This window comes from Punica granatum, chromosome 5, assembly GCF_007655135.1.
Source record: "Punica granatum isolate Tunisia-2019 chromosome 5, ASM765513v2, whole genome shotgun sequence".
Lineage (NCBI taxonomy): Eukaryota > Viridiplantae > Streptophyta > Magnoliopsida > Myrtales > Lythraceae > Punica > Punica granatum.
The window spans coordinates 12,420,176-12,441,799 of NC_045131.1; the positions used below are offsets into that span (position 1 = coordinate 12,420,176).

At 38.0% G+C, this 21,624-nt stretch overlaps 2 protein-coding genes across 7 annotated transcripts; both read right to left on the minus strand.

Moving 5' to 3' along the window:
- Positions 1 to 2,934: 2,934 nt before the first annotated feature.
- Positions 2,935 to 7,144, minus strand: LOC116208575 (receptor-like cytosolic serine/threonine-protein kinase RBK2). The gene is made up of 9 exons (XM_031542092.1): positions 6,773 to 7,144; positions 6,044 to 6,135; positions 5,573 to 5,950; positions 4,863 to 5,114; positions 4,616 to 4,770; positions 4,197 to 4,276; positions 3,972 to 4,107; positions 3,742 to 3,891; positions 2,935 to 3,419 (listed from the first exon to the last, which is right to left on the minus strand). The coding sequence occupies exons 1-9, from the start codon at positions 6,811 to 6,813 to the stop codon at positions 3,123 to 3,125; spliced, it is 1,581 nt and encodes a 526-aa protein (XP_031397952.1). The 5' UTR covers positions 6,814 to 7,144; the 3' UTR covers positions 2,935 to 3,122.
- A 408-nt stretch (positions 7,145 to 7,552) lies between these two features.
- Positions 7,553 to 11,078, minus strand: LOC116208576 (uncharacterized protein At4g15545-like). Of its 6 annotated transcripts, none has more exons than XM_031542098.1 (8): positions 10,782 to 11,078; positions 10,411 to 10,479; positions 9,575 to 9,698; positions 9,064 to 9,156; positions 8,505 to 8,693; positions 8,333 to 8,375; positions 8,029 to 8,107; positions 7,553 to 7,924 (listed from the first exon to the last, which is right to left on the minus strand). In XM_031542098.1, the coding sequence occupies exons 1-8, from the start codon at positions 11,007 to 11,009 to the stop codon at positions 7,823 to 7,825; spliced, it is 927 nt and encodes a 308-aa protein (XP_031397958.1). In that variant the 5' UTR covers positions 11,010 to 11,078; the 3' UTR covers positions 7,553 to 7,822. The 6 variants fall into 6 exon arrangements, with proteins under 6 accessions (XP_031397958.1, XP_031397957.1, XP_031397956.1 ...); XM_031542097.1 differs by having other exon boundaries at positions 7,556 to 7,924; positions 9,064 to 9,159; XM_031542096.1 differs by having other exon boundaries at positions 7,556 to 7,924; positions 8,505 to 8,726; positions 9,575 to 9,668; positions 10,782 to 11,077.
- Between the last annotated feature and the right edge of the window lie 10,546 nt (positions 11,079 to 21,624).

Genomic DNA, 21,624 nt, shown 5'->3' on the forward strand with positions numbered 1-21,624 from the left:
TTGTACGAGGTTTAGAGTCATGGGTTCAATACCTACCGGGACTACCCGTGTCTCTTTATCAGTTATTTAGATTTGTTAACCTAAAAATTACATGTTCAATACCTAGTGGGACTACCCGTGTCGTGTCCTTTTATCAGTCATTCAAGATTTCTCTCATTTATTAGTTATTTATGATTTCTTTTTCATTGGTCACGGATTCGATACCTGGCAGGACTATTCGTACCTATTTATCAGTTATTTCGGCTTACTGACTTAGAGATCACATGTTCGATATCTAGTGGGATTACTCGTGACGTGCCCTAAGACTACCCCTACCTATTTATCAATTATTTAGGCCTGCTGACCTAGAGGTCACAAATTCGATACCTAGTGAGACTACCCGTGCCGTACCTCTTTGTTAGTTATTCGGGATTTCTCTCATTTATTAGTTATTTATGATTTATTTTTCATTGTTCTATGCCTTGAGTCTCATTTATAACAATAAAAAAATAAAAACAAGGTTCTAAAATTCACCGACAAAACTAGGGTCTAAAGAAAGATAACTTTACAGAGTACCATGATCGTGATTCGGGGTGGAATGGTGCTATTGGACTTACGTTGTTTAATTCCAAGGGATTGGGCGGTGGCATTCAGGCATACGTTCCTTGAAGGAAAAGATTGTGCCGATTGATTGTCAAATTATGCTTACTCCTTTCCTTTAGACTACTTGTTTAGATTGCTGCCCCCCATTTGCTTGATCTTCTTACTCTTCTTTCTATGTTGTCCATGGGACTCCATGTTTTGCCTCCGTAATCTTTAATATATTCCAGGCTTCCGCCCTTCTTTCACCCAAAAAAGAGTTGCAAAAGAAACTTCAATTATTTATGTTTTCCATTCTTATCTCCAATTGTTTCTGTTGATTTTCTCTTTCAGAGATCAATTTAAGATGGGTATGTTTCACAATAAGAAACATAAATTTAGATGCATACATGATTTAGAGAAAGAGATTTACTTTCCAATTCTCTTCAAATTAATGTCTAACTCAGTTAATTATACAACGAGGTTTATGAAATATATATAAAAAAAAAAGGAGTTTTTACCCCAAATGGCCGATAGTTTACCCGTTTTGTCAAATCTATCATATACTTTTTTTTGTCAGATATATCTCATGGTTTACTTTTTGCATCAAATCTATACGGTGATCATCTTTTCCATCGACATCTAACGATTGTGCTGACGTAGCACGTGGAGCGATAGTAGGCGACACTTGCCACGTGGGCACCACGTCAGCACGGCCGTTAGATGTCGACATAAAAGATAACGCCGGGATAGATTTGATGTAAAAAGTAAACCATATGATATATCTGACAAAAAAAACATATGATAAATTTGACAAAACAGATAAACCATGGGCCATTTGGGATAAAAAATTTTAAAAAAAAATTAAAACAACTACTCTGAATTATTCTTAAGAACCAATTGAAATACTTAAAAATCACATATCCGATCATTTCTTTTTTATTAGACATAATGTAATGAGATCTGTTTTCCTCAACATTGATTTCATCGTTAAGTCAATATTATTTACAAGTTCGAAATATACATGAAAGTGTGTATGTACGTATACGCATACGTATGTTGCATTGAATTATTAGTCTATACTATGTTTATAGGAGAGACCCTGAGTGGTATAACGTTCACTTTCCAAAAATACCCATCCAAAAATAAGAGTCACTAAACTATGGGCAATATTATAAATTCATGTCATAAGTATTCACTATTTTTCTGGTCCCCCCCTTTTCCCGTAAATGAAATAACCTATTCCTTATATCCTTCTGAGCTCTCGCAGCACCCTACGAGTTACTCCCTAGTTGAAAATTATATCAACAGAAACTTCAAAAAAATAAATAAATAAAAGCAAACAGAGAGAAAAAAGCAATTATAATGTCATGTTGAGATAAACTTCTATTCGGTGTCTCCTTAAAAGGAGGATTTTACATAGGCTAAGTGGAGATTATCACGTCACAAGTTGTCGAATGATTGTCGACGAAAAAATAATAAGAAACTTATTGATTTGCAAGACACTTGTTATTTAATAAGAAATTTATTGTTTTTAAATATAATAAGAAATTTGTTAAATAATAAAAAAAAATATTTTGCAATATCTATTATTTTGAATACAACAAGACCTTTTCTAAATAACAAATTATCTTGCCAAATAATAAGAAATTTATTTTTTTCGAAGCCTCAATAGAATTATACTTTTAAGGAGAATTCATATGCGAGATACTCCCTATATATTACAAGTACGAGAAAAATGTAGAAAAAACTAACTTATTACTATTATTATAAATTGTGACGGGTGGCAATATCGACCAGTTCATGAACAGGAGTCAAATGCCCAGTTATTGGCAAAAAAATATTGTATTGATATTCTTGAGAACTAGGTCCAACCCCACGCGATGTCGCAGGCTCTAGAATATTTAATAATATAGGTAGCATATAGATAATAAAAAAAACATATATATATATAATTATATATAAATAAAAATTTGTTAATTTACTTTCAAATTATTCATAATTTGATGGTTATTAATTAATTGAATTATTTAGCATCCTTCACGATTATATTTGAAATTAGTCTACCTTCGTTTTTCATCGATCTTTAATTCCAATCACATGAAAATATATAAATTTTCGATTTTGTATCACGTTTAGTACGATCTCAATTTCTCTTTTAATTTTAGTGGAATTTTCTTACGTGGCAATTAGCAGTTCCACATAGTTCACTGAAGCAAACCTAAGTGGGCTCCAAAAAGAATTTTTTAAATCGGTTATCGGCGACTTTACAAAAACGGTGGTGGGCTTCGGTGCCCCAATGCCCAAATAAGAAAAGAAATCATGGTTTATAGATACACGGAATAATGTGAAAGCAGAACAAAAGAAAATAAAAGATGATACAAATTGATTTCCCTAAGAAACCTTTTCCATTGCAATGAAATCCAAATTAACGTTAACAGATTGCAACTGCATGATCGAGAGAATCCAAAGAATCAACACTTGTTTAGTTAAAATAACTCTTTTACAATGCCATTTCGAGCTCGTCTTTGCCCTTCTTATGCTGGCAGCTTCCCTGTTCGGCTTCATTGTGACTGGCTTCGCTTTTCATGTTCGGCTTCGTTGGGGTCTACATGGTCTTCTTCGCTTGAACAACTCCCATCTTCGGCTCCATCAGGACCGGGGACATTGTCAGGCTCCTGACCATCATTGGACCGACCGAGAACAACCTGCATGTATCGGTCCAAGTCACTCAGATACTTGGTTGCATTGTACTCGTCAGCTGAGTAGAGCTCTTCAGAGTACGTTCGTTGAAGAGATGGCTTTTTATTCTGCCTTCCCAGTTCCAGAGCTTCTTCATCGCCTTTTAGGATCCGTACAATCTGTCATGACATTAAAAACTTTTAAAACTTAACATGATCAATGTGAAACTCACTGTTAGCATTTTTCCCAAGTTCAGCAATAAGAACTCCCAGAGAACAGTTCCATGCTTGCAGTTTTCGAATTTGTTGAAAGAATATTTTCTATCAACGGCTCGTCTACTTTTCCGGAAAACCGGAATATATATAGGGTTGTCTTTCCTCCGAAACAGATGCTCCAAATCATATCAAACAAATTATCCATGCAAGATAGCATCTGCTTGTAGCCACATAACTATTGTCCAATGGAAAAGTTTCATTCAGATGTGATTTAAAAAAGACATGCCTGGCTCATATCAGGTCGATGGATCGAAGATTGCTGAATGCACAATGAAGCTGCCATGACCACATGCTCCATCTGCTCTGGGTCATAAGAACCACGGAGGCATGGGTCCACCAGCTCCTTAATCTTGTCCTTGGCAAGCAAAGGCTTTGCCTGCATGAAGATATCCCCGTAAAAATCTCAATTTTGGTTAATCATTCAATACCACATGGGATACAGTGTCTTGGACTTACCCACATGACAAGGCTCTGCTGTGAACTATCTAAGGCTTTGCGCCCTGTGATGAGTTCTAAGAGCAGCACCCCATAAGCATAAACATCGGTCTTCTCGTCCACTATCCCGTGCATGAAGTACTCAGGAGGAAGGTATCTGTTGTTGGGCAAATAAACAAAGAGATCACTAGGAGGAACTATATTGATGATACGAGTTCATGGAGTGAAAAGAATGAGGTTACAGACCCAAATGTCCCTTCAATCTGTGAGACAACGTGATGACTCCACTGCTCTGGTAGCCACTTTGCAAGCCCGAAATCAGAAATCTGCAATGGATGGCAGGGGTCACAGTCGGATGGCAAATGGCCTCTAGGTCTGACCTATCCAAAATGCTCCAGCTCTTTTCTCTTTTATATAACCGATCCTGTTCTAATTTCTAGCATCGAGAAATGCTTTCTGAGTTCATTTTCCCCCAGTTTTCTTGAGAGAACAAAGACTTCGTTTTGATTTTTTTTTTTTAACTAAAAATACATCGTTGGAAACGCAACTAAAGCTTATTAATTTTTCATTCTTTTTTCAAGTAAAGGAAAACAATGGCATGAAAAACTGATAACCTATTGTGAACATTCTGTTTCGAAGTTCAGAGAATAGAAAGATGAGACTACCTGGGGTTCAAAATCCTCCGAAAGCAAAATGTTAGCAGCCTTGACATCTTTGTGGATGATCCTTCTCTGGCAATCTTCATGAAGGTACATAAGTCCCTCGGCGGTCCCAAGGGCAACCTTGTACCTGATTCCCCAGTCGAGCTTCTCCCCGCAATCTGTAAGCGGAAAAGAGAAGGAAAACGCGGTTATTGTAAAGTACTGGTAGACATGCCCGAGATTAGATATTGTTCCATGAGTCAAACCGAACTGTATAGCAGAGATGCAAGGCTTCCATGGGGAGACAAGTGGAGGATAATATGCATTCCCCCTTCGACTCCGTATCCGATCAGCTTAGCAATGTTCGGGTGATCGATATGAACAATAATCCCGAGCTCGGACAGGAAATCTGCTGTCATCTCTTCAGGCGTTCCCCTTGTCAGCCGTTTCACTGCAACTAACTCACCGTCCGGCAATTTGCCCCTGTATACTTCCGCGCACCCACCTTCACCAATCAAATTGTCTTCAAAAGACCAAAAAGAGGTCCGTGTTAGACCCAAAATGTAATCAGAGATTCATTCAAAACGAAGTAGAAAATTCAAGGGATAATTGGAAATAAGCAGCAAAACAGTTCTCTGGTTTCAAAACACAAAACTACTTTTTGTTCAAGAAAATGTTGCGATAATTACTTTTAAAGATTGTTTCCAGACGTGTTTCGAAAACAAGATTTAGGAAGCGGTCTTCTATATATATCTATACATATATATATATATATATATATATTATTTTATTTTGAACCAAGAAAGCTTAAGTTTTCGCCAAACTGGCAACTCCTCGAAATGTCTTCAACCACCATCTTCACGTCAGTGTCACCGTTCATTACATCACAGCACTGATGCCAGCTTCTAAAAATCTATTTCAAAATGCTTGAAGAAATGCACTACGTGATCAAACAAAAGCAGCTCCTGAGTCCTGACAAACCATGGCTAAAGTTGTCGGTGGCATCTTTGAGCTCCGAGAGAGTGAAGTTCTTCCATGAGGGCCGGAAGTAGCAGAGCTCAGTCTCTAAGTCGGCATTCAGGCCTGGTATTAAATCCTCCCTTATCCTTCTGCTCTTCCTCCTGGTGAGCTTCGGGACACTCTTTAGAGGGAACGTATAGAATCGCATGTTAGGTCCCTTCTTAAGGGACTTGAGGAAGCCCCGCCAGCGGTTAGAGCCCTTTGAGCATGATCGGCACTCAGAGTTGGAAGTGCTTGTGTTGGAAGTGCTGTCCGATTCGTGGCAGACTGAACATTCATCAAGGACTCCTCTTGGAGAGGGCTCATCCACTTGCTCCTCCTCCTCTAAGGATCCCAAGTCTATGCCACAATCCAAATTAAATGTGGGGTGTCAATCAAGCCATAAGAAGCGGCAGAAAATGGATCGAATAAAAGATATTCATTTCTCTTTACCGTGAGCGGATATGGAGTCGGAGAAACCGGCGCGCGTCTTCCTGCCTCGAGATGGGTGGCGTTCGTCTTGGTTCTCTTTATCGGAGCCCTTACTGATAAGATTAAACAATTGAAACCCAAATTATCAATGAGGAAAATAAATGTCACAAACAGTTAATAAATACAGAGCCAAGGGATCATATATATCAAAAAATCCAAGCAAGTGATACATTGCTGAAATATCTCGAGGGACAACAATCACAAGAAACATAAAGGCGGAGCTCCTCGTCATGTTGTTCCACGGTTTTACATGAAAAACAAGCAAATGAAAAGGAAGGGAATACGAAGCCTAATACGAACTATTACCAACGTATGAATTACCATGAAACCTAAGACGTCGGGACCAAGTACACTGTTCCCATTGCCATTTAAATATGAAAACAAAAGTTGCAGAAAATAAAATGCAGCCACCCCTTAGCAATCCTTTCTTAACCATTTCTGTTGTACTTTATCCCAAAAAAATAAAAATAAAAAAACCGTTTCTGTTGCAAGCAGTTCAATCCCAATTCGACCAGCTGCATAATATCTCTCAGAAAACAACACAGAAGCTCGGAATTCATTCATTCGACCGGCTTTAAAATGGAGACAGAAAAGGAACTGCGGCATTTGTTATCAGTGTGGATTCACACAAAACCCGGAACAAAATGATCGAAAATGGTAAAGGGAGAGCAGGGAAAATCGGGCCGGTACCGTGAGGAAGAAGATGAGGGCAGCTCCCTTGTATCTTCCATGAATCAGAGAGGTGACCTCACCACAGAAGGCAATGGAAACCCAGGAGCCAAAAACCCACAGAGACAACAGAGACAGAGAGAGGCAGAGACTCACAGAGAGAGAGAGAGAGAGAGAGATGAGAAATAACGGTCGTTATGCTTTCACTCTTCTCCTCCTCTTCCCCTCTAATACCGCCCAATAATAGCTCCTCATCTTCTCTTCCACCTCATCACCCAAAACACGACACAACCCAACAGAACCAAGACCCCTCAAGATTCGGCTTCGTCACCCCTTCCCTTTTCCTCCCATTCTCATGAATATCCTCTCTCTCTCTCTCTCTCTCTCTCTATCTAGCTGAGCAGAAATAGAAAATCTTGCAGAGTTGGGCTGGTCTGTATGCTGGCAGCACGCAAGAAATCAATAAATCACCACCTGCAGGCAACCTGGTCTGGTCCTCCTGAAATATCTCTGTTGCCCATGTTGTCTGATTTCCGAACGTGTTAATATAGTAAAATTAGCGTTCCTTCCAGGGAAGCCGGAACCAGATTTGTGATGATTTTATTTAGTTAAGATTTTCACGCAAAGATACGCACATGGGGAGTTATCTTCTTCAGGTAGAAATGTTGAAACAGCTGTTCTTGGGGGCTCCCCAAAAGCCCAGCTTTAAGGAGAAGACTTGGATTCGCCTCCCAATAAAGGAAAGGAAATAATGAGAATTGAATCAGAAGATATTCATATTCATTGGTCAAAAAAGGAACAAGATTAAGCAGTTGGTAATGCCCAAAATTATTTCAATCGGGTTTTGTTCGGATCATTCCGACTTAGAAACTCGGAGTTTCTCCCAATGTTCTGTTCCGCATTTTACAGAACTCTTGAAATAACATAAACTAGGCATGGAGGAAGAGACAGGAATAACGTTGCTACCTTCATGACCTTTGGATATTACATTTTGTACACAAAAATTAGAAGAGGGATCAGAATGGGGTTCAATGTGATTATTTCAAACTCTGATGAATGCCGAGACCCAGCTTAGCGACTCCGATGGGTGTTGTGAGCCAATAGTCCCTGGAATGTATCGTAAAGGTCACTGTTGTCTGTGCCAAAGATCTCTGCAGCCCTTCGCAGTGTCTCCTGCATTGAGCCGAAAGACATAGGAGAAAGTTAGTATGCCCACAATTACTGCGTTGGTACAGGAAAAGTAACTGCATTTCTGCAGCTGCGGGGGAGTTGCATACTTCTCTGTTTTGTCGGTGAGAATTGAAATCCTTGACACTCTCTAGAAACTCGCCAAATTGCTCATGGGAAAGACGCGTCCTGTATTTCAAAATGAAATGGTTATGTGACAGAACCCAGATAAACCAAAAGCATGGCTCGGCTTTTATGTCCACAACGAGGACATTATTTTGAATCAGAAAGAACAAGCAGGATGATGGTGCCCTTTCAATTTCTGTAGAAACTATAGTCACAGCTCATTTTACGGGATGATATGATATTCTATTCACTGTAATTGATGTGAAGCAATTGAGTTTATTTTCAAACCTGACTTTCCGCAAGAATTCTCTCGCATCAACTAGACTTCTTCCTGAAACGAGCAGGCAGAAATTCTAATGAGTTGGAAGCAAATTAGCCACCCAAAGAGCAACATGCTAAATTTCTATGACATTTTAACTTTGTGATTCGAATTAGCCAGAATATTTCAGGATGAGAGTACCTGTCTGAGACCTTGTTTCCATGCTGGACAAGGAGTGCATAGAAGACCGATCATCGAATGCGCTTCCTGCACTTGATAAGGACATTGTGTGCCGCCTCGAGTACACTAACTTGGAAGATCGTGACGGGGACACGGATCCAGACAAACTTGGAGGGGAATCCAGAGGAGTGAGCTCAGGGCTGCTTCTTTCTGATAAGAGGACATGAAGACTCTGGGTTGGCACTGCCACGGATAAATAAATTTAGTGTAAACTGGATATTCGACGGAATTATAATGGTGTAGTAGATCTGGTACAGTTTTCATCCTACGTACATTCTCTTAGAAAATAGTGAAGGTTGAACTATATTGATATTAACCCCTAAGTAAAGGAGGTTTCTTCACAATGATCCGAACTAAAAATGGAGAAACAAAAACAAGATGTCAGGATTCAAACAAGGCATAGCGAAGGAACCTCAAGGGTTACATCCTTTAGGATTACTTATATTTTCAGCTTCTGAATATGCTCTTTCAGCAATAAGGGCAGATTTCTTTCTCCTTGAATATGGAAACAGCAGCATACCTTCTGTATCTCGAACCCCAACTGATGGATTTTCCATCTCAGATAACTCACTCTGAATCGACGAAGACCTTGAAGGAGGCAGGCTGCCATCATCTTCTAAGAGAACCAAATGAACTCTCCATCAATCGCAAGATAACGAAATACTGTAGTTGCTCAACCAAATAATCATTCACTTGCAAGACGTTCTGATGGGTTTTATAGTATTAAACTTTCTAAATGTGTGGACGCTGAATTTCTGAGTCACCTGAGCATATATTAATCCTATAACAATGTAAATCTTCAGAATAGACAGAAAAAAATTGCTAAATTTTTTGCTATGAACTTGCAAATATGATATTTACATGGACTAATTACAAGAATACTTCAATTGACAATAAAAATCTATTCCTAGAGGGCAAACAAGCAGATGCGGGGAAACCACTGTTGCACTTGGGCAATCCAAAACACTGGGAAACTTGCAAAAGAAGCCTGAGGGCAACAGCTATCTGTAAATCAAATGATTAAGTCATACCAATCGGTGTTGGCTTGGCAATTATCGGTGGGGCTCTCTCCTGTGAGTAAAATTCAGTGCGAAGTGCAGAAGTCTGCTTGTCCTCCTGGAGAGACTGTACAAGAGTCTTTTTTAAGAACTCCAACTGCACATTCAGTAAATCTAACTAAAATACGCTCTTCACATAAAGACCTTATCTGATGAATGATGCCTAAGGTAATCAGTTGGGCAACACAAAACAAGACAATTCTGCACGTCATCTTCCCGACCATTAATGGAATGGGTACACTATAACAGTCCAACACTCACTGGAGATACTTTTCATGAAACAAAACAGCACGATCAACCATTCAATTAACCCACATAACCCATTATTTAAAGGTGAAAATAAAACCACGTCTCTGAAATGGATACCACCATTTCAAAGTTCTATTGTATGCCAATCTCTTTTCTCCATTATTTGGTCAGCTATCCTATTTGTAATTTATTTTCGGCAAAGAAAAGTATCTCAAGACTCTTATCTAAATAGCATGGAGCAGGCCAGTGTCAACTTAAGGTGCCCATTTAATTTAAGCAATCAACAGCAATACCTTAAGTTCTAAGTCAAGTTATTACTTCATCATATTTCCAACAAAAGCTGTCAAATACAATAACCACTAAAATCGAGCGTCCCAGATAAGCAGGGACTCCATCTTCTCATAAGAATTCAAGAACATTGCGAGAAACAGAAGGTTCATACAAAAGAATAAGACCATGCCCAGAAATTGACAACCCGGAAATAGGGAAAGAGAATGAATTTGACCCAGAAGAGCATACTTTGTAGATGATGAAACCCAGACTAAAGGACACATCGTTACCTTCTCAACGTGTCTGCTGAGCTTCTGCACTGTATGCGATAGCGATTCGTTCTCCTTCACCAACCTTTCCTATAAAAATAGAATAACATAAATAAAAATATAAAAATGAACCACAATGCATGTCAAGGAATCACACCCACGAACCGTCTCTGGGTAAGTAACAGTGTCCATTGCTCCAACTTAAACAAGCAAGAACATGAATTTTCACGATGAGGTTGACATACAATTGGTGGGCTAAACCGAAAACTACGAAAGGCTACAGCTTTGACCTTCACTTTCAACGTTCAAGACAGCGGGCCTTTCTTGTGATCACAGTAAAGTGCAGTAGCTTGAAGGGGGTGAAAGTAGGAGGAGGGAGAGGTGGGGGGAACCTTCTCGGTTTCGGAGGAGTCGAGGCGGGAGCGGAGGTCGGCGATGAGGGCGTCCCGCTGGGCGAGCTCGGCGCGGAGGGCGGACGACTGGGACTCGAGCTCGGAGACACGTGTCGAGAGGGCGATGGAGGTGATCTTGCAGGCCACGTCGAGCTGATCGTACGGATCGGACGGCAGGAGTTTCAGTATGTCCTCGGGAATCCCCAAGTCCGACGTTCCTGATGGCATTCTCTCTCTCTCTCTCTCTCTCTCTCTCTCTCTTCTTTTTGTCTCTTCTTCCCTCTCAACCTTTTCCTTTTGTCCTTTTCCTTTTGCTTTTCCCTTTCCTTATTATGATATATTTTTTAATTTCATAAACACCCCGGCAATTTTATTGATGGACATTGGCCACCCTCAATTCATCGGTCCCTTATTCTTCTATCCAGACCTCCTCCAATTTTCAATAAAAATATCCCAAAACCTACCCGTTGTGATTGGTTCCAACCGATTCCGAATATATCTAATACTCGTGCAGTTCTATTGATGGACATTGACCACCCTCTGCCTTGGAATTGGAATCGAATTTCACCGGCTCGACATTCTCCTATCTGAATTTTCTCCAATTTTCAATTAAAATATTTCAGAACATATAGTAAGTTCCAACTGACTCCGAATATATTCAATACTCATACACGCCCCTATAAGTCAAGTTATTAAAATCATTATTGGCGTTTCTTTTTTATTGGCGTGTGACGCACCAGCTCGCCCACCCAAAAAACTCAGTCTCTTGTGGTTGGGTTCTCAAAGTGTATTTGCCCTTTGGAGCAGGTATTTCCCCAATCCGACCTGCATAGATAAGAAATTGCAAAATCCGAACCAATCCAATCCATCCCGACTTATTTACCCCCCTTAACTAATAGTACTAAAGGAAAATCCCTACTCATTCATTCAACTTTTTATTTGTTTGTAAATGCTTTTTCCTACCCATCAATTCTTATTTTGGTTGAAACCTTACCAATCAATTCATAAATATTCTATTGTTATTCATGTTCTAATTTTTTTTATTTGCACTGTAACACTCATCCTAGACTTAAAATGAAGGAGGCCATCGTTTCACTTATCATAAATAAACTAATACCCGTGCGTTGCGTAATAAATTTTTGTCAAATTTTATGACAGGATGTATTAATACATATAACATACATACATATATATAGAAAACAGTGGATGTCAAAAGATACATATTTTGTCGAAGTAGACAATAAACACCAACGGTGAGAGTCAAAAAATTAGAAGTCGTGATGGGCAAACAAACACATAGTTTAGTCATACGTGAACAACATTATATATATATATATTTAGATAATAATCCAAATACATGTAGACTTGCATTTGAAGAGTAGAGTTTTCGAGAAGGAAAAAACAATAATAAGTAGAAGAATTTTACATAAAATGATTTCATGTCTTACATTTATAAAATATTTCATATTTTGAATTTGAAAAAGAATCACACAACAGGAGGAAAGACATTCTAATTTTTGAGAAAACATCAGTTTTTACGAAAAATCTCATAATTTTAGGTTTATATATACAAATAATATGGACAAATATAGAAAAATTCATTGAATAATTTGTGTATAAAAAAGTTCATTATATATAACACAAATAAAATATATAGTAAAAGTTCGTTTAATTAAATTAGAAAAGTCAATCGACGTGGAGCTATGGGTTTGTTAATTTAGGTTAGGTGGCCCATCCACTTCTTGCACTTCGCTTTTGTATACTGTGATTAACAAGTTTTTGCAGTCCGCTCCCCTAGCTCTTCGTATGTATATAGATTTTCTCACTCTGTCGCCCGTTCTATTATAATTTTTCTCTGATGACTCCAGGACATGGCTTACAAAATAAATGGGTTGTTGATTTCCTCCATTCATCTTGCTGATCGCTAACCAATATCAAGCTTACAGCATGATCATTAAGTACTACTAGGGAAAACTATAAAAATTACCTTTATGGTTTGAGTTTGAGATAAATTGAACCATGTGATTTTTCGAAGAATAAATAACACATTGTGGTTCACTTCGCGAGACATAATAGACCTTATCGTTAATTTTTTTTCACTTTTGGTTCTCAAACTTTTCTTTTTGCCGTTGTTATCCTCAAATTTTTAACTTTTTTTCAATTTGATCCTAAAATTCAAAAAAAAAAAAAGGGGAAGGGGCCGAGGCCATCGATCAGCAACCCGACCCCACCATCGAGGTTGCATGCACCCACAGAGGAAGTCGGCGACCATGGAGGTGGGGTCGAGGCTGTAGATTGGCGGCCCCGACCCCACCCTCGAGGTTTCTGGCGTCTTCTGTGGGTGTCGGCAACCTTGGTGGTGGGATCGGGGTCGCCGATCAGGGCCCAAGCCCTTTCCCTCATTTTTTTCCGAAATTTAGGATTAAATTGCAAAAATGTAAAAAGTCTTAGGGTAATAATGACAATAAGAAAAATTTAAGGACCAAAAGTAATGAAAAAATTAATGATGAGATCCATTAAATCACATGGTGTTATTTGTCATAGAAAAATCATGGGATTTAATTTATCTCAAGTTTAAATCACAATGGATTTTTGTACTTTTCCTATATATATATAAGAACAAATAAAATTAAATGTATTCGATGGTCTCTTGTTTCAAATTCATTTGGAATTGGAACTGGACCTGGCCCGATATCGAGAAACACACTCGGGTCTTTTGTTCCTCTTTGTTTCCCTGCTTGTCTCTTTGATCGATAATTTCTTACTTAATTATTTCCTTGGCCTAATCAAGTTTCTCTCGTCCTTTGCCTCCTTCCGAAATTAAGGAAGCGCTTGTCAAGCAAGAAGAAGTTGTCCAGCGGCCAGTTGATAAGACACCGTAGGAGGAGGAGACGGTATCATCATGCAAGCAACAACTGACGTTTTGAGCATTATTTCTCTGCCTATTCATGGCCGTAATGGATTCCTTCATGAAGATATGGATCAGCCTTAGGACGGAAATCGTCCCCGCCCTCTTGGGACTCACAGGTTTCTTCCTCTTCAAGGTTTGGACCTGGATCGTCGCGAGATTTGGTGCTGCTCCCCCGGGCTTGACAAGGCGAGAGAATGCAATGCTTTAGACCTACATTGTCTTTGCCTCCGGAATCGCATTTAGCGGTATATATTACATATACTAGCTTCTAGCATTCAACGATATGTGGGCGTATTCAAATTTTAAAATGATTATTCTAAAAAAATAGAAGTGATCTCTCCTTGCAATGCAATTGGAATAAATATGTTCTACTACATATTAAATGGTATAATATTTTCTAGCATTCACTTTCTCAAAATGGATATTATATAATGATACCATAAATTAAAGAGTTCTTTTATTATGAGAAATTTAAGGATTAATTAGCAAGAAGTTAAAGATGAAGTAGTAAATCTAGATTTTTTTTTAACCACCAAGGCTGAAAAAAAAAACACCAGTCCCCTGATCCAAAGTTACTGTTATTGGTGCATTCTTTGCTTAATAAATATTAGAATTTTTTTTTGGGCTTTACCTTAGTAACCACAGCAGGTATAATCTATAATTTAATATATTTTCTTATATATCAAATTTTGGGGCATAAAGCAAATGTTTTTGAAAATATTTTAAATATCAAAGATTCTCTTAACTCTCCTAGTTTAAAAACTAGGATAACAATTCATTCGCTGCATATTATGATGCCACGTCAACGAAGTACGACTTTTTAAGCATATTCAACTGCATTCGTTCACCACATGTTCTGATGCACTATACCCAAGCTTACAAGGTACATTATAATTAAAAATTGAATTCAAAATATACTATTGTATTGTGATGCTAGAAAAAGACACAAGCAAATTGGATATACACTTATATACATATATATAACTATGCAAATTGTGGAATGAAATTAAAAATATGCAACTATGTGTATACTTATGTATAAGTATGTAAATACATATGTGTAATATAAAATTTCTCATATGTATATTTCTTGTCCTTGGTTTTCAAACAGAATTTTCACCAATGTGACTACATTTTGGTGGGATATATCAGTCGGAAAGGGGTGAATATAGTCCCAAACTCCTGGTGTATATTGTGCAGACGTTGGATCCGCACTTAAAATGAGATGCAATGCTTGGGTCACTATCTACTAGTTTTCCCGAAGGGAAGGAGTTGCCACTGAACTATTTGAGATCGTTGAAGTCTCGGTTCGGTAAGTCGCCCATAGGAGGGGACATACTACTACCTCCTAAGTGTGTTAAGGTCATGGTTTATGGAACCAAGAGATTTCGGGATTGGGTGTTCTATTACGACTGGATTTCCCTGATCGACCGAGAATTGGTACTCGGCCTACTTACTTGCCAATTTTAATTAATTGTGGAAGTTCATTAGTGGTCATTCGCTTCCTCGCAAGCGTCTTTGAAATTCGCATAATGGATTGGATCAAGTTAATTGAAATGGGCATATGGGATGGACTTGATTACCTCTTGGGCCTTCGATGGACCCACTCTCATTCGTCCCACATGGCCAAGCCCAATTAGCTTGGCCCAATCCATATGGTCTCTCATGATTATGCTTACACTCTTCCTCTCTGTGTGGTTCGTTTGAAATTTATTTACCGAAATCATTTCAAGATCAGTCTCGATTTGGATCGAAATTCATTATTTGTCATCTTTTAACTTTGAAATGGGAAAAAATGGGCTTGATCAGGCCTACATGGCCCAAAATGAGTCCAATGGGCTCACAATGGGCCAAAAAGGCTGAGTGGAGCCAACCCTTGATCGGCCACACATATCCAACCCAAGAGCCTTCCCGGGCCTAGGAGGCTTCGCGGGTCTCATGTGGTGGGTCGGGTTGGTCCTTCCCATTTTTTCGGTTCGCTTAACTTAAATCCTGGTTCTCCTTGGTTCTCGTGCCTCATCGGTTCGAGCTCAATCCACAATATAATGAAACCTTTTATTAAGTCCATTGAACCGTCTTTGAGTGATTTAACCGGTTCGTGTGGTTCTAGTTTATGCGAACAACTATTAACACTCTAGTTTTCATTGTAAAGATCAAACACCACAAACCTTTAATTCTAACATGGCTCTACCCAAACATATCAAATATTTACAATCTCAAGAACATGTCAAGAACATCTCATGAACATCATCATTATCATCAAACCCGGACCAACCATGCCAACCAGTGTTATTAGAACCGGATCGGACACTGGACCAGTAAGGGTATGAATTTATAGTTCATGGATTCAATCATGAGTTCGATGAATCGAACTGCACATTTAATGAAAATATATAAATAATTGTATTATTAGAAAAACTATGATAAATAATAAATATACAATCATTGGGGGAAAAGTACATAAAAAATTCAGTGCATTTGGATTTAGAATTTTTTTTTAACTCAACTCAATTCAACTCAACTTCACTTATCTTCATTTCAACAACACAATTATTACTTTTCCCCTTTTTTTAATTTTTTAACTATTCAATTTAATTTTTAATACTAAATTCTCTTAACTATTCATTACTTTTTTCACAATTTAATAAAACAGTCATTATTTAATCATCACTTTATCTTAACTATTCATTACTTTTTCACACTTTTTTCTCATAATTCAACAATATAATCATTACAAACCAATTAAAACCAACTTAACTTTAAAACCAAATACAATATTAGAAAAACTATATTCAAGGAACCTATCTTTCGTAGATATGTAGGTTGCGTTTGGATTGAGAGTTTGATTTTAGAATCATGATTTTGATTTTAACTCTACCCACTACACAACAAAAACACACGTTTCCCAAGTCAAATTTATAATACCATCTCATTTGTCATTTTCCACAATCAAAGTCAAAATCAAAATCAAAGTTATTTTAACTCTGAAACCAAACGCACTCGTAGTATCTAATGACTGAAATGCTCAAAGGGCAAGTTTAGCACAATTGATCAATGTGTTGGTAGCAAAGCAAAGGAAGAGTAGGAGATCTTGGGTTCGAAACCCAGCTCCATCTTCATTAGTTTTGCTCCTCCGCTAGTTAAAAAAAAAAAAGAATGCTCGACTGCCTCTCTTGGGTTCCCATGAGTTCGCAAAAAAATCGCTCAGTTCATGGTTCCACCGGTTCAATTATGCATTTTCGGTCCTAGAGCAAGACCAGACCAATCAAGGTGCCGGTTCCCATTCGGATAGGTCAAACCGGCCAATCTGATCTTGTTCCGATAACAATGATGCCAACTCCATGAGATCATCAAAATTGACATATCCATCACGAATCTGTCATGAAATTGCATAAAACAAAACTTACCTAGATTTTTTTTTATTCGACTGAATAGAGAGGGATGACCCGAGCGCCTTATTAGTCCATTTTCATGTCAATCTCTTTGTTTCTAAGTAGATTTGAGTCTATTTAGGCCAAGTTCAAATCATTCTAGATTCGTGTTGGTTCATTTTTGGATCACACAAGCCGATTTTAGCCAATTTAAATTCAATTAAAACGATTTCATGCAAGTATAAGGGAGGCTAAGCGAAATTTAGCTCCAAATCAATACATCAATCACCATGAAGGCCTATGCATGATACTGGGATGGAGATTTATATCTTTCTTAAGAGATTCTTAGAAAGATTTAGCTCGGACGATCCATGATCTACCATAGACTTGGGTGGCCTTCAAGTTGGGATTGATCTAAGCACGGATCAATCACCTCACCTTCTTCAATCAAGGAGGAACCAACTGCTATAGATGCAGGTTAAGATTCATAGAGGCCACGGATCGGAAAATGGACTTCACAAGTGAGAAGAAAAGAGGAAAACCAAGCTAGAAAGCTCACCATAGCAGCTGAGATAGAACGTCTGTACGGATGCTTGGCCAAGGGCTGGCGCACTGAGGCTGGATGAGTGGTGGAAGTTGCGGCCAAAGGGAGGAGTTCAAGAGGGCTTGATGTTCTTCATTGTTCTTCCCATGTTCTTCCAACTTTTAAGAGAGGTTTTGCTTTGATCTTTTTTTTTCCCTTTTAAATATGAAATTTGAAACCAAACAAGTCATAAATGAGTTATTCTTTCCAACATCCCGAATTTGTTCACTGTTCACCATTGCATGCTTAATTCATTCTAAATTCTCATTCTCCTTTCTCGGGTTGAATCACGGAGTGAGAAAATCGCAAAATAGATCGTGACTCAATAATGCATGTTTTAGGCTCGTGGATTGCCTAATTTGAATCCAATTTGAACTCGGGATGCGCATTTGAGTGCGTAAGTGAGTTCTCTCGGATTCCCTACTTCAACATTCCGACTTCAGAGAATTTTATCCTGTAATTCCGATAAGTTTTGAGGGTGATTCTTGTGCCTAACATCATCGACTCGTTGAACTTTGCGGGTAAAATAAGCTTGGTACGAATTGGTTCGGTTTAGTAGGTCCACTGCATCCAATTTCATAGCATAGACGCTCAATAATTCCTACTTCTTCCACATTTTATTGGAAAATTTAGGAATTCGTATTTCGAGTTCTGGGATGAGTCACAAGTGCAATGAAATCCTAGAATGCATATTCTTGTTGAGATGTCAACTATGTGTGCGAATTGCTATTCTTGTTTGGATGTCAACTTTGTGCCCCTACACAGAGTCCCGAAGTACTCTTCCTATTGGAACTAAAGTTCTCTAGGGGGGATGGTTTTTCGCCAATTAGGCTTGAAGTTCCTCCAGAGGTGCCGCGAATTGCATTGAATTTGGATTGAAGCTCTTCTGGGGGGGCTGGAGTTCGCCGCAAATTAGGTCTGAAGTTCTTTGAAAGGTGTCACAAATTATCGCGAATTTGGATTGAAGCTTTTCAAGAGGTCACGATTTGCCGTGAATCGGGCCTGAAGTTCTTCAAAAGGTGTCGTGAAGATGATTCCTTAGCCAATTTGAATCAACATCCAATCTAATCAATTCATACTTGTTATGAGTGAACTTTTAGGAAAGGATATTCGGATTTCAACTCTACGGTAGCCAATTAAGAGGTGACTAGTGTTGGAAAACTGAGCATGTGCGCCGCAAAAAAGTTAAATATTGTAAAAATCAAAATTTTATCGCGTGCTCGTTTAATCAAAAATTTCAATATCACATCTTGACATAATAAGCGCCTTCTAAACGAATAGATAACATCACATATTGAATCTATAAGAAAAAGTTTAGACTTTTATACTAACCTTGTCGATTCGAGTCAATCAAATTAACCGTCCAAGTGTCCAGTCTCTAGGTCATCCACATGAGCGTGTCCCCACTGAGTTTAGACTCCTCTCGACCCATACACTTCAATCTAGGTCACTGGTCTCAAACGGAATCATCACGGAATGAAGGGATCTCTTCAAGGACGTCAAGGAAAATACTGAAATGCCGAAGTCGATAAAACTCCAATCAGCCTTGGGCAGTAGGTGCGGCTAAGCTAAATGCTCCCGGTCGTGCCTCTCTTATCTCTTTCTTTATTTCGAGTCTTTATTAATAGATCAATCTCTAGGGTTAACTGTAAGAACATATATATATATATATATATCTTTATCCTATGGACTAAAATGTAATTTATTAATTAATCCACATTAATTAATAAATCACAAAAGAGTCCTCAAAATTTAAGTCATCTAATAACTTGCCTTTATAGTTAGAAAGAAAGATCAAACAAGTCATTGACACAAATTTTCATCAATAAACAATCTATTTATATAAACTGTCATATTTCCTTATTTAGATTTATCCTTGATATTGAACTCGGCTCCAGGATGTGCTAGCACCATTGCAACCACATTGCAAGTCTCGTTCGATAATTAATTCATAATTAACTTCCTTAATTAGAATTAATTTTTTTCTTGGTTTACACACGCTCAATTTGTGTGACTAACTATATTCATCATCAAATGGCAATGTGATATAGTATCAACTCATTTGACACTACCATAAACTCTTTATGTAACCGAAAACATAATTACAAAATGTCATTGGTTCCCAAAGTTCACGAGTGACACCTAGCAGCATATCGTGACAATCCAAATGATGACGAATGTATAATTGAAACATTCAGATGAATCTTTGATCGTATATCCCATGCACTTAATCCCTTCACTATAAGATCTCGATCTAACTAGAGTTACGGTAAATGACAAACTCTATAGCCGATCATATGAACTCTCTGATTTCACTATTAGATCTGTAGCACTTGAATAAAAACTCATTTATATTCAAGTCTATCTATCCCGGCCGAGAATTTCTCGATCCAAAACAAAGCAAACTTCCATAAGACATTTTCCCTGTTTACTCAGGTTAGTGAATCTCGTCTTGATCGGACACCTACTTCCAAGTATAACTAACTAGAATTACTATCTGCTGAATACTCATGCTAAGCGCAAATACATTAGCATTAGCAAATCCTAATCACTTATACATGAGATGGCGTTCCATCTCAGGTTTAAAGACTATATGCACTAATACGATCTAGATAACATTCATTGACATTAGTAAATTACCGTATGAATATTATCTGCAAGTTACGTTCGACTACTTATAATACAAGCATCTACATGTCTGTCATGATAACAGTTATCAGATAGTATGAAATTAACTACTCCATTTTCATTAGTATTCGTATACTAGTCATGGATACAGACAGATATGACAATCTATCAAGATAAATAATGTCCAGTTACGTCCCATACGAGTGTAAACAGTTTAAAAATATTATTATCGAATTATTTCGTCACTCATATTCTTAACTTTTTAAGAATGAAGCATTCAAAATATAATAATATGATAAATTTGATTGCCATAATAGAAATTATCCAAATACATAAATTAGGCTCTAGGTCATATCACTAACAATTAGAACCCACTCAGATTTTTTGTTACGACAAATGAATGATTTATTAGAAGGTAGGAATCATGTTTCCCTGAGACTCTAAAGGATACGATGATTCAATCTTGCTTCAAAATGCACCCATTTAGTCATCTTGTAGGCTGTTCTTAGTAACTTGGATTACACACCACCGATCATCTACATTTCAATTGATGACATAGTAGTGCAAGTTTCATATTTGCTCAGAGATTGACTGATGATTTGACTATTTGATCATTAACTTTTGCCCAGATTGTGCATTGTGCAACAACCTAGTGGGGTGTTTTTTATTTTTATTTTTTCTTTCTTATTTTTTATTGAGCTCACCTTTTGTTATGGTCGTCCACCTCGGGATTCGCCACACCTCTCAATCCCCTAACTTTTCTAGCCCGCCCTTTCATCTTTTCCTCATAACGGGGCATTTACCTCTCCTTTTTCCACGACTGCTCTTTGTGGATCTTTCAGATGTGCCGCTCTATCCCCAAGTTTTACTTAGACCGTCATTTCGAGTTTTCGACCTAGCGGAATTGTATTTCTTTTTCTTAACTTTGAATACTCATGTTAGATCCAACCCGTCGATGCTGTATGTAACTTTCAGTTTTGTCTCGACTCCTATTCCTTCGGTGTGGCGAAATCGAAAGGGTGCTTCCTTAATGCTTTCCTTTCCTTTTTCTTTCGTTTGTTTTCTTATTTGTCCTTTACTTTTCTTTTTCGTTTTTCTTCCCCCTTATGTTTTTCCCCTTTTTCCTTCTTTATGCCTTTTTCTTTTCCATAAAGAATTTCTATTTTTTGATGGGTTCTCGACTAGAATTTTTAGCTCGCTCATATTCAATGTTTGCCCCACTGGATGAAGACACACCTGGAGTCTCAAACGGCTAAACGACAAGAGACATGAACTGCAATAACGCCATAAGACACCTCAGCACGAGACAGTTGTCAAGCGAACCTTCCTCCATTTCTTTTCTTTTTCTTT

Bases quoted from the DNA above. Each gene is read 5' to 3' on its own strand.
- LOC116208575 (XM_031542092.1), bottom strand. From the start codon at position 6,813: ATGGAAGATACAAGGGAGCTGCCCTCATCTTCTTCCTCACG. The intron at 5,951-6,043 runs GTAAAGAGAAAT...ATTGTGGCATAG, and splicing joins CGACTCCATATCCGCTCACG to ACTTGGGATCCTTAGAGGAG. The intron at 4,771-4,862 runs GTTCGGTTTGAC...TTCCGCTTACAG, and splicing joins CCTTGCATCTCTGCTATACA to ATTGCGGGGAGAAGCTCGAC.
- LOC116208576 (XM_031542093.1), bottom strand. From the start codon at position 11,009: ATGCCATCAGGAACGTCGGACTTGGGGATTCCCGAGGACATACTGAAA. The intron at 8,108-8,332 runs GTTTGAAAATAA...TTTGAAATACAG, and splicing joins GAATTCTTGCGGAAAGTCAG to GACGCGTCTTTCCCATGAGC. The intron at 7,925-8,028 runs GTATGCAACTCC...GGCTCAATGCAG, and splicing joins CTCACCGACAAAACAGAGAA to GAGACACTGCGAAGGGCTGC.